General features: G+C 39.3%; 1 protein-coding gene across 3 annotated transcripts in view; it reads right to left on the bottom strand.

Annotated features, from left to right (window-relative positions):
* LOC149194157 (putative LRR receptor-like serine/threonine-protein kinase At1g06840) overlaps positions 1–13,115 on the bottom strand; it is a 397,266-nt gene that overhangs the window by 79,813 nt on the left and 304,338 nt on the right. For 2 of the 3 annotated variants that reach the window (XM_089405051.1, XM_089405049.1), the window contains exons 9-14: positions 10,573–10,641; positions 10,290–10,358; positions 10,046–10,117; positions 9,555–9,641; positions 9,267–9,344; positions 8,389–8,894 (exon numbers count right to left, since the gene is read on the bottom strand). In XM_089405051.1, coding sequence (XP_089261177.1) covers positions 8,389–8,894; positions 9,267–9,344; positions 9,555–9,641; positions 10,046–10,117; positions 10,290–10,358; positions 10,573–10,641 — 881 coding nt within the window. The remainder of the gene's footprint in view (positions 1–8,388; positions 8,895–9,266; positions 9,345–9,554; positions 9,642–10,045; positions 10,118–10,289; positions 10,359–10,572; positions 10,642–13,115) is intronic. The other variant, XM_089405050.1, reaches the window with a different exon arrangement.

Consider the following 13,115-nt stretch of genomic DNA (forward strand, 5'->3'; position numbering starts at 1 on the left):
ATAATGATACTCAGGTGAAAGAAAGGATTTATTATTACAAGGAGGGTGGAGGAAAGGGTCCACATGGAATTCAACTACAACCCCAGAGCAGTGTTTTACGAAACGGAAGGCTTGAAACCGAAATGACCGAGCCAGACTGAGCTAATGCCTGGCCAAGTTGGCTCGGTAACCGAAATGGTTCGGATGGACGGGTGGTTATCAAGCCAATGACCGACTCGGCCAGCTCGGTGACAACCGAGTCAGCTTGGTCGAGCCCTAGCTAACTCGATCGGATCAGTGAAAAGTGGTCTGCGGATTTTTTTGGGGGAAAAAGGACCCCACAACCAATTCTAATTTGGCTTAGGGTTATTTTGAGGTCCATTTACCTCTCCCAAACCCTATAAAAGCTACCCAACCCCTCTCATTTCCTCACAACTATCTCATTGCATTTGTGTGAGAATTTGTGAGGAGTTTGTGAAGAGTCGTGGAGTTTGTTTTTGGAGCAACAGTGAGGAGTCTTGGGCAAGCATTGGAACAGCAATGAGGAGCTTCTTGGGAAGCCATTGGAGAAACATTGAGGAATTGGTTTGTTGGAGAAGCATTGAGGAGGCGGTTTGTGCCTAGAGGTATTTTTTTTCGCCTCTAGAATTTGTTTTTGATTTTTTTTTTGTGCAAATCTATAAATTGAAAAAAGTGTTTTTTGTAAAAGAAATGAACATTGAAGCAATGCTATTTCTTTTTTGTTTTCATTTTCATATTTTTTTCCTTTCATTTCTAAGTCAAAAAATGGCTCCTAGAGTGAAAGACATTGCTTGGGCATATGCTGAAATGGTTGATAATCAAATGCATTGCAAATTTTGCCATAGAAAAATTAAGGAGGGTCCTGGGGGCATTCATAGTCTGAAAGAACACTTAGTAGGTATTAGAGGCCAAATTATTTCATGTGAATCACCACAAAAATGAAGAGATTAGGAAGGAGTTGTTAAATAGCTTTGAGAAGTTTCAAGAAGAAAAAACTAAGCAAAAGAAATAGAGGTTGAAATTGGGAGGAAGAGGAATATACAACAAATGATGCCTACCAACCCCCATTTTGATTTTGAGGGCTATTCTTCTATCCCTTGTACTAATGCATCCGACCCCTTCTGCTATGTTCCTCCCTCTTTGGATTCCATGCAAGAAAAAAAGGGTAAGGGTAAAATGAAAAAGAAGGGTGATATTAATATCAAAAGTTACTTCATTGTCACACCCTCCTCTCCATCATATGCCCATGGTCCTCAAGCTAGTAGAACTTTGCTGCCCACTTTATATGACCATTGGAAGAAAGAATTGAGACTACTTGTGATTACATATCTAGATGGTGGTATGATGCTGATATTCCCTTCAATGCTTCCCGTTCACCATATTATGAGCCTATGTTTGATGCCATATTTTCTGTTGGAAAGGGCTTCAAAGGCCCTACTATGCATGAGTTAAGGGGGCATCATTTGTAGAAAGAATTTTCCTCCATTAATGTCTATTTGAAAGCTTTCAAAAACTCATGGGAAAAAATAGGATGTACCATCATGTCAGATGGATGGACTGATCAAATGAACTGTCCCATCATAACTTTCTTATCTTTTGCGCGTAGGGAACCATGTTTCTAAAATTAGTTGATGCATTTGATAGGGTGAAAGATGGACAATTGTTTTTTCATCTATTGGATGAGGTTTTTGAGGAGGTGGGGGTGGCTAATGTTGTTCAAGTCATCAAAAATAATGCCTCTAACTATGTTCTTGCTGGTAAACTGTTAGAGGAAAAACACAAAACCATCTTTTGGACCCCATGTGTTGCACATTGTATAGACCTCATGCTTGAGAATATTGGCAAATTAGATTGGGTCAAGAACACTATAGATCATGCCAAAAGCATAACAAAATTTATCTACAATCATTCATGGATTTTGAGCCTGATGAGTGGACACACAGGGGGGCAGAGATATTATTAGGCCTGCGATCACTAGATTTGCAACTCATTTTTTGACATTGCAATCTATGCTTTCCCAACATAGAAACTTGCAAAAGATGTTTTCCAATGATGATTGGAATCAAAGCCAGTGGTCTAACAAACAAGAAGGCAAAGAATTGAAAAAGAAAGTTAATGAAGAAATATTTTGGGAAAAGGCAGCAGAGATTGTGAAGATTGCTGAGACACAAGTTAAGGTGTTGCAGTTGGTGGATGGGGAAAGATTGGCTATGGGCTTCATTTATGAGGCTACGGATCAAGAAAAGGAGCAAATAAAGAGGGAATACTAGGATAGAGTGGCTAATTATGGGCCCATTTGGGCAATTATTGATGAAAGATGGAACAATCAACTCCATCGCCCTATACATGCAGCTGGGTATTTTTTGAAACCACAGTATCATTATAAAGCTCTAGAGGCAGGAGCTTTGGGTGGGGAGGTTAAAGATGGATTGATTGACTGCATTGATCGCATGATCCCATTGGAGTGTGATCAACTGGAGATACACCGATAGGTCACAACTTTCAGTAAAGCCACAAGTACCTTTGGCAAGAACCTAGCAAAGATTGCAAGGGAAGCAGATGAGCCAGGTAAACAAAAATTTCAATTTTCAAATTCTTATTTTGTTAAATTGTTTATAATTTGAAAGTTGGATATAATTTGTTGAGATAACTCATTACACTACTATGTTTTTTGCAGCACAATGGTGGGAGGCTTTTGGTAGCCATTGTCATTGATTGCAGAAGTTTGCAATTCATATTTTGAGTCAAACTTGCAATGCTACTGGTTGTGAGCGCAATTGGTTTGTCTTTGAGAGGATTCACATGAATACGAGAAACCATTTGGATCAAAATGGTTAAATGATCTAGGCTATGTCCAATACAACCTCCGGCTCAGATGCAACCAACTACTAAACAAAAGACCTGATTCAGATCCCATTGTGTTAGAAGATATTGATCCAACATCAGATTGGGTAGTGGAGAGTCATCCAACATAGTTTGATTTTGATGAGGAACTTGATTTGGATTTAAAGATGGAAGCATCACTCGAACAAAAAGTTCAGTTGAATGCAGATCCACTTGTACCAGCCCCAAGCCTAGCCCCAAGTCCTCTAGTTGTAGGCGCTTCCTCTGCTTAGCCACGACGGAAGCACATATCTCGTCTATCTCAGTGTGCAACTGTTGCACAGCCTAATAGTGCTACCACTTCTATAGTTGCAGTTGGAGATGATGATGATGAGGAGCCATGGGTTTCCCTGTTTGACTCTGATTTAGAGTCTGAGCCAGATGATTTTGGCTCCTCCAGTAGTAGCCAGTAGTACTGGTGACTAGTGATGTTTCACAGTTTACTTTTGTTGTAGAGGCCACTTCTAGCCTCCTTGGTTATGTGTTTTTGTTTTGATCTCTATATCATCATTCATGTATGTATTGAACAGTGCATTGGGTGCCATTTTGATATAATGGATATATTCATGAGCCTACTTAGATCATATGTTGTCTTCTCTCTATATTCTAAAGCTTTCTGTTTGGAAACATGAATGAAAATCTTTAAAATTATGTTTTTTTATAAAAAAATAAATATTTAATGTATTTTTTACAACGACTGAGTCATCGAAATCAAACCGGTCGAGTCAATACCAAGTCAGAGTCGGAGTCGGAGCCGACCCTCTGCCGTTTCCGAACCGTAATCGGAGCCGACCCTCGGCCGTTTTCGAACTGTAGTCAGAGTTTTAAAACATTGCCCCAGAGATGTGAGGAATGACAAGGGTCTTATTGATATCATCATCATAGGTGTCATAAATTAGGTCCTTGTCAAAATGATTCCCCTTAAACTAATATCAATGTTTAAAGGGGTTACGAGATCACCTTCTCCAAGGTCTCCAAAAAGTGGGTTATCAAAAATAGTATCCTCGGAAAAGGTAGGGTTAACCTCGACTTCACTTTCCATAGACTCATCCTCCCTATCATACGTGTTTGGAAAATTATCACCTTTTTTATTAGTGGACCTAGGAAGGACCCTCCTCCTTACTCATCATCTAGATCATGATGCTTAATGAAGGCTTCCTCTTGAATATTTAGTGTAGGGCATATATGAAAATGTCGGAGAAATCCATCAAAGAATTCCTCAATGGATGAGATGATCCTAGGTTCATGATTATGCAACCATGAATAATGACCATGGAGGGATCTCATGAACAACAATAGAAGGACATCTTGGTGGACCACTTTCATCTTTGAACTATATGCAATAAATCTTTCTACAAGATCAAATGCAGAGGGTGGATCACAATCAAACAAGGGTACCCCACGTATCATCTTCCTCGTGACATGATTAGGGTGCCTAGGGATGCTAGTGATGTCCAAAGCAGGGAAATAATCAAAGAAAGACATCCTATTGAGATATATATGTAAGTTAGGTAGGAGTCGCCAAGGTTAATTTAGAGATGCCTAGAGAAATTCTTGTTTCACCCTACAAATATTGACCTTGAAGTTCAATGAAGAACTAGGGTTTCATTCTTCCAATGGATTCGCCAAGAATGATATACAATAATGTCATAAGGGAAACAAGACACGCATATTGTGTCCTTGGCAACGACGCTAAAAATGTTACTTCTCAAACTAGCTGGGGTAGTAAGAGGGGATCCTATAGAGAAATTACTAGGTCAAGGGACAGCAATGGAGTGATAGCCAACTGTCACCTTAGCTAAATATCCCTGCCCTTTATAGACTTTCACTGATGGGAGGGGTCCTGGTATGAGAGGAATCACTAGAATATATGGATCAATGATAGGATGTGAGGTGATTCCTAAATCTTGTTCACAAGAGAGGCTTAGATAATGGGCTTCCTTGCTATAGAAGGAAGATGGATGGTTCTCTTAGAAGGGCTAAGGGGATACCTAGACCTAGGGTTGAGATGCATTTTCTTGATATGAGGTGCTCTCAACACAAGAATCCTAGAAATATAAGGTTTCTAAGTGGTCCTTGTGGAATTAGAGTTGCAAGGTTACAGGACCACAAAGAAGCCCTAGTGGGCCCCAACAAGGTCAAGGGTTTGGGGTTGATTAACAAACTAATGGACTTGACCAAGTTAGGTAGGAGAAGAGGATCAAAGGAATTAGATTTCTCTTGAAATGTGAATGCAATGATCCTTAATGAAGCCACTAACCCAAAGCAAACTAGGGAAATGGTTTTCGAGCTAGTGCTTGGGATATCTCAAGATTGCACCATCGAAATAGCCTCAAATTTGGGGTACCTATAGAGGACGCACCAATGCAGATATAGACCAATTTTCATCAATTTTTGATGGCTATAAAGTTCGAGTGATGCCCTAGATGGTCTTCTAGGTTAGGACTTAAAAATGAGGAAAAGGAGGTGTAAAAGATATTTGTTTGGTGATCATCTTAGACTAGACCAATGCCTAGCTAATTGGGAGAATGGAGTCAAATAAAATCAACATTTATATAGGCTTAATTCCAATCAAGGAGTTCCCCAAAAACTTCGTATGGCCTAAGCAGTGACTAGGTTACAAAGGGAAATCTATACTTCTTTATATTGCAAATGATGGCTTATCAAGGAAATTGATGAACATTCATGTGCCTCTAGGACAATAATTTACCACACTTCAAATGATCATATGAAAAATCCCTCACAAAGACAAGCTCATCAACTTTGCATAAAGAGAAACTACACCAACTTCATGAACCAAAAATATTCCATAAACAATGTATGAGACAAAATTACAAATAACCATGAAAAAGGTACTCACAAGTATAGCGAAATTATTCCATTCATCAAAATGCAAAGAAATCAAAGATCCAAGGCGAGACATTAAGCTCTTCCAAACATCAAAATGCATTATATCTCCAATTCATCCATTTAAATGACCCAACAAAATTTCCAGAAGAAACAAATGATCCAAATCCAAGTGATGATGAAACTCAAATGAGCTCTCATCAATTTATATCCTTCCTAACGAGTTTGAGTTGCCTAATTAGGCCTAATTAAGCCCCAAATAATAAAATAGTGTACAATAATGACATGACTTGGCGACAACCCCACCAAGATAGCTCCATAATACAAAGATAATCCACTTAATAAGGCAAAATAGTAAATACAATGAGTCGTTGGGCCCTTGAAGAGGCCTAGTGGAGTCCAAAGTGTGCCAAGGTGAGAGAATAGTTTCCAAACATAGTGGTCAAGGGGGCGGCCCCTTGATATCCAAGCAAATCAAATGTGGCATCCCCAAGTGGGTGTGGGGGCACAATGACATCTGCATGGGTCTGCAACTGGATCGATAATGCATGTATACCATCTGTAAAGGCTAGAATGATGACATAAGCCCTCCCTTTGTCTCCCATAGTGAGACACATCCTCATCTGGGCTTTGGAACATTTGCCAAGTGTATGGTGCAAGTGTGAAGTCGGTTGGGCATGGTGGTCCAGGTGCATCGTCCTCATCCAAAAAGGCGGAACAAAAACAATCAATGAGTGGTGCTAAGGGATCCATGAAGTGGTACCCTACTCACTGTTGTGGTAGAGGCCCATGGCTCTCAACGCTCACCCTACAAGTGCCAATGTGATCCTCTAGAGGTCTTGGACTCTGTATAGGGAGACCAAACCCCAAATGGAGACCACTTGCAATCTTGCGTAAGATCCAATGTGTCTACTCACCTTCCAGTACCACATATCATTAGAGTAATTGAGTAAAAGAGCTTACAAATCATGGAAAACAAGTGGACACTTCATAATGGCATGCCCTTCCATAGTGGGCTTTGGCATGTACAGGTGTCTCCAAGCTCAATAAAATTAACCAAGGACTCTATTAGGTGGTTTCAGCCTTTAAAGGGAGTGACATGTCCATGGTACATCCATCAAGTGGTAGGTGGCATGATCTAACGGTGGAATGGAATGAGGATCAAGGGAAGGCTCCAAGCCACACTCCACAGTACAAGGGTAGCTATAATAGGGAAAGCCCACACATGGGTATATGAGTGTAGGAGGGAGCAATCGTGGTAGATGAGTTACCCCGACCCTTTTTTTCCACCCTTCTTCATATGCCTTTTGCCTTTGATTATTTTTTCTTCATAATTGCTCGGGGCTCCAAGGGATGAGATCATGATGTGTAGGGTATAGCAGTGGATACCCCCTTAAGGTGGGGCAATTCATTGCCCACTAGGGGTTGGAACAATTACGGGTTCCTTAATGATGGATGGGGCTCATATAGGGCCCATAAGAACTAGGGTGATGGCCATAAATAATGGGTAGGGCTCATGTTTGGCTTTTTCTCATGTGTTAAATTATATGTCCCAACCATATTTTGCATTTTATGGTGCATTTCCCGTTGAGAGTGACCAAAGTATGCTTTTTCCTTTTCTTTTAGTTGCATCAACCTCCAGGGCATCGTTCTAGGCCCGACCCAAAGTGTGGACAAGGGGAGGAGGAGAATAACTCCTTGTGGACCCATTGGACAAATGTGGACCCGGATGGGGAAAATGATGAATGGGGTTGTAATGATCAGAGGGGAGTAATATATATGGTGTTGGGAAGCGGGACCATGCAACCAAAATCGGGGTTTCCCATGTAGTGCTCTCCCTAAAGCTTAGCAGTCAATAAAGGAGATCCCACGAGACTAGGATACAAATTTAACCATCAAATTGGTTAGAAGAGACAAGAGCACATACCTAACCCGCTCTTTCCGCCGAATCCCCCCACTAATCTATGCCCAAAGTGTCCATAATAAGTAAACAAAAATACCCAACTACACAATGAAAAGCCATATCTTTGGGGCTGGAAGGCCCACCTTCAAACATACAATCATGACAGGTGGGTGAGAGACCACATGACTGGCTCAGGTGGTGGAAAAATGGCACATCAAGCTATTTGGTGGCTGCAAAAGCTGTTGGCTGCCGGCTGAGGACCATCTAGGAGAAAAAAAATTCCCATGGATATCACCCACAAAGTGGTGGGTAACAGTAGGTACACAAAGATGGAAGTAATACAAAGAAGAATCTCACATCAGCGTTTTTATTTCCAGCATTGCAATAAAACAGAAACCCAAGGATTTACTTTAAGTTCACCTATTATAATTATGATTATTCTTCATGGTCATGGGAGTAGTAAAGCAACAAATAAAGTTTATACGAGTCTTGATATTTTGTAGGCAAACAAGTATTCAGAAACTTAAACCATTTAAGATGATTTCGTAATATACAACTACCCATAAAGGATGGGAGACAAAAAAAAGGAAAGGAAAAAGTGTATGCCTGCAGGAAACAAAAATATCCAGTAACAGATTCAAAATATATTGTTTACTCTATTACAAATTAGCAAGTAAAAATGACACATTTGAACAGAAAAGGGAGAAGATAGAAATGAAAAGGAATGAAGATAGAATTGAGGCTGAAAAGAATACCGTTTTCATATGGTTCCTCAAGTGTAATATTGATCAATTCATATGGCCCAAATATATCACTTTTATGAAATCTCCATCCACCAAATCTATTTCGTATTCGGAGAATCTCACTTTTGTTTAGTTCTCTGGCTGAATGATTTATGGGAGGGAAAATCTTCAGATTCATAGCCAGTCTAGGACCTGGCAACCAACTATACGAGGCTATGGATAGTTGATATAAATGCAGGCTCAACTCAGATGTCAGGTACTCTTCGAACATCTTGATATATGGAGGGAAAAACGAGAAACCGGGACTCTTGAGACGGTATCCCAATTCCATGGGAGCTGCACAAAAGCAGCCAGAGTTTGGAACGTACTCATAATAGGGTGGTGCGCATGAATATGGATTGCATGCAGTATTGCTGTTGTTAGAGCATCCACCAGTGTCTTCATTATCATTCTCAATGCCACAAAATTTAGATATGCCAGGTATGCTCAATTGCCTGCAGACAGGATTCCCGGCCAGCCTGATATTACATGAAGGAAACACATAGTTACACAATAGGAAGGAAACGAAAACCAGTGTCTTAGGCTGAACAATCAGCAATAAAACCTTCAATAGTTAAGTAGAATGAATAGCAAGATGTTTAAGTAGATTGCAATGGCATTAGCATATGATCTAAAAGTAATGCCAATAATATATACATTAAGGGTTTCACAAGAACAAAAAGTGGTTTTTCCATTCTTTATGCCTTGACAGTATGATTTTTTCCTATTTCAACTTGGAGGGCAAATATTTCCAACTTTTTCATGTCAATGACAAGGGAACATAATAATGAATTTGAATGTAAAGGGAATGGAAAACATGAAAGGAAGGAAAGACCAGTTTAAGATCTTACCGCAAACTGACGTTTGGAGGTTGGTTTGCTAAATGAGCTATGTCATTTACATTGGAAAGACCATTGTTTCGGAAGTCCCTGCGACATGTACGACTGCCATTCTTAGCAATTTATCTTTAAATATTATTCTTAAGACAAGTAAAACACTAAGTTACATAAATATGCCAATGAATCAAATTTGCATGCACAGAAAACTGCTACCTCAATTTAAAAGAACTCATGCAAGGTGTGGGTGGCAGAAAATGCTAAATTTTCTGACCAGTAAGTTTGTAATAATGGACAACTTACAGTAGTAGTTTTGAAGTAGAAAGAAACGACATGCTGAACCCAATGTCAGATGGAGCAGAGCCAGTAAGCTGATTGTTATCGAGTGATCTGTATTAGAAAACGGTTCTTCAGATAAGTACATTTTTGGTGCTCCATTTCCAGTAATTGACTTTTCAAAGGGCATAAGTTACATTATTTTTGGTCCCATGCATCATATTTGTTTATATTTTTATCTCTTAAGGAATATTCCGTATTTATTCATAATTTTTTTTTGATTTGTCAAGTTGCATCAATATTTGGTGTCAAAGTGAAAGTAAACCTCAAGATGACGTAGTATAAGATTACTTTCTTTCTTTTCTTTGTATTGCTATTTACCAACAATGCTTGACGATTTGCGATTATAAGTTTCATGATGGAAGGATTAGAAGTCGTTCATTTTTGGCGTAAATATAAAATAAACAAAGGCAATATGTCTTGCCAAAGCAACTTATTGCCAGTACAAGGGTTCTTACAATTTTTGAAGAAAAGGCAAGCCTGAAAAACTTGATGGTATTGATCCTTTAAGTTTATTATGTGATAGATTACTGCAATATAACATAAAACCATAATCAATTGAAAATTCATAATGACACAGAAGAGAATTTTAAATCTGTGGAAATATATCTAAGCGACATTTCTTACATCAGATCCGGGGCTGGACCCTAAGATATTTTTCCAGAAAAACAGAAGTGTAAATTTGATTATGGAAACTCTTACATGGTAGTGATGTTTGGAGAAAGCTTTTGTGATGGAATGTGGCCCGTCAACCCATTATAACTCAGATCTCTGGAAAATAAATAAGGGCATTTACCTTTAAGATATACATCAATCCATTTAACTGTTTGAAAAGAAATACACCAACCTCAATTGGATATCTTAGATTGTCCTATTAGATACATGAAAGAATTGAAAGACGCTTCATAAAATTAAAAACTTGAAGAAATACGTCCAATGGAGATCAAGAGTACATCTGCAAAATCAATTGAATTGCTCAACTTACAGATAACCAAGATAAGGTATGGTACTAAAGTCTGGTATTGATCCCTGTAAGCTGCAATTTCTTAGGCTCCTGCACATAAAAATCTGCACACCTTAGCTAACTTTACCCATTCTTGACCACTAGAGATCTAGCTGGTTACAATTTAATAAGTTAGAAGGGAAATCCTTGAATCACTAAAGAATAAATATGCAATCCTTTTAAGGATATCAAATGCTTCAGTAGCATTGAAAGATGACCTAAGAACTCAAGTTTTTATACAATGTAGTAAGCATAGCCTATAGGCTACTACATAGCACAGGAAAAAAATCGTAGTGTTGACTGAATCTCTGAAACGTAGATTAAGAATGTATTGTAGCAAATGTTGAGTTCTGGTAGCATCAGATGTGCTCTGAAGTCTAAAAATTTGCAGGGAGGCTCAGAGACACATTCTCCAATACCCAGAAATCGTTTTGGGAAATTCCACTCGGAGACAGTTTTATTAAAATAATTAATTATTTTAAATAGGTCCCTAATTATAAACTTAGGAAATTAAAATAATTAATGGGTATTAATCTAAACTCTTCTAGAAGAAGGCAGAGATCAAATCAATATGATACTAGGCATTGATTAGGATCTAATCTGGGCCGTTGATTGATCAACGAGAGGATTATAAGAGGACGCTTGATGGGCACTTAGAGAACACACAGAGGAAGATCAGAAGTTCGATTTTCTGAAGCAGAGCAATTACCAGAGAGATTTTTGATAGTGATCTTTTGCAGAGAGGGGCAGGGATAGTATCCGAAGGGAAATCTTTCCTAGTCAGCTAAGTCACCTGACACGGGGATTCGGGACACGTAGGATTCGAGATTCGTGGTGTCGGATTTGGGACACGCTGACCCCCCGGAACAGGACACATTAGGACACGTTATATATTATTTTATTAAAATATATATATATATATTTAAAAATATATATATATATATATATTAAAAATTAGATATTATCATATTTCTTACACAAATTTTAATTAATGATACAAATTTATTGATTTCAAACACAGATCTTGATTCTTCATCTATAGCTATGCCTATTACTAATTAGCATGCATAGTACATACAAAATTCAAATAAATGTCAGTGGTATTGGTCACATAAATGATAAATTTATTAAAAATTTAAATCATGATTCATAATTCATAACTGAAAGACAACTTACAACTACAAGATAGTAAGATAAACACACTGACAACTGTAGTTTTCTCATTAAGTCATCAAATCAAAATCTGTTACATAGGTAGTGTTGGTGCAATGCCAATGGCAAATAGAAATAGAAAATATAAAACAACTATAGGTATACAAGCCTCAAGGCATCAATCAGCATCAGAATCAGCATCACTGTCCCCATCATCATGGTCCCCACTGCTCTCCTCTGCATCCTCCTCCTCCCCTGTATCCATAGTCGCCTTTGCATCTGCTGGTATGGAGGTTGACCCCTCTAAGTCATCAAATCTAACAGGCTCAAGCACTGGATCACTGAGATCCATGTTGGCCAATGCCAACTCAACAGTGGTGTCCAAACCCATATCATCATGAAAGACATCCCACATCTTTGTCTTTCCCCTCAACCACTCTTCCCTCTGCCTGTAAATAAGACGAAGGTTGGTGTGCACATACACCATTGTCTCTGCCCTGGACTGCTCAAGCCTGCTCTTCTTCACAGTATGCAAATTCCCATATGTGCTCCAATTCCTCTCGCAACAAGAGGATGAAGTCACCTGAGAGAGGAGCCTCATGGCTAACTGCTGAAGAGGAGGGCTTGTTGCCCCATGATTTGCCCACCAAGAATAGGGCTTCTTAAGCCCCCGTCTCTAATCACATCATAACCTCCAAATCGACCAGTGCCAGTGGAAAACTCTGCAAAGGCATCCTCCACCTCAGCAAGCAATGCACTATCCTGATAAATCAGCCTCAATGCCTCTTTCCTCCCCTGTGAGATTTCACCATCCATGTGGGGAGGGAATCTGCGGGAAGGTCCACCATTCAACCACTCATGGCTGTAGTATTTGGGGTTCAATGAGTGAGCCAAACAATGTAAAGGTGTACAATTCTTGTCCCATCTGCGAACAAGAATATCATGTATGGTATCGCAGAAGGCCTCTGGTGATGTCTCATACTGGGGGCACTCACTCTGTAGAATAATGCTCCTCACAGACTCAATCATGGAATCCCATCCCTCATAAACCTCTCCTAGGATGGGTTTGTCTGTATCTGCAACTCGAAGCAAAGAGATGATAGGGTCCATGATCCGAATAATTAGATCTACCCTCTCCCACCAAGCATCATCTAGTACCGTGTCCTTTGATCCTTCTTTCTCCAAAAAGACCAAAACTCAGAAATAACCATGGACCCAAGAGCAGTCTTGACCTCCCTCAACCTCTTCAACATCATGAATGAAGCTGCAAACCGTGTATCAGCAATCTTCAACAATGATAGATTGTTGTACTCCTTGTAGATAGTGAGGGCATTTGTATGATTTTGCACAAAGTTACGGATATGTCTTGCATC

This window comes from Pinus tabuliformis, chromosome 2_2, assembly GCF_031772625.1.
Source record: "Pinus tabuliformis cultivar Carrire ecotype Pingquan chromosome 2_2, CPIR1, whole genome shotgun sequence".
Taxonomy (NCBI): domain Eukaryota; kingdom Viridiplantae; phylum Streptophyta; class Pinopsida; order Pinales; family Pinaceae; genus Pinus; species Pinus tabuliformis.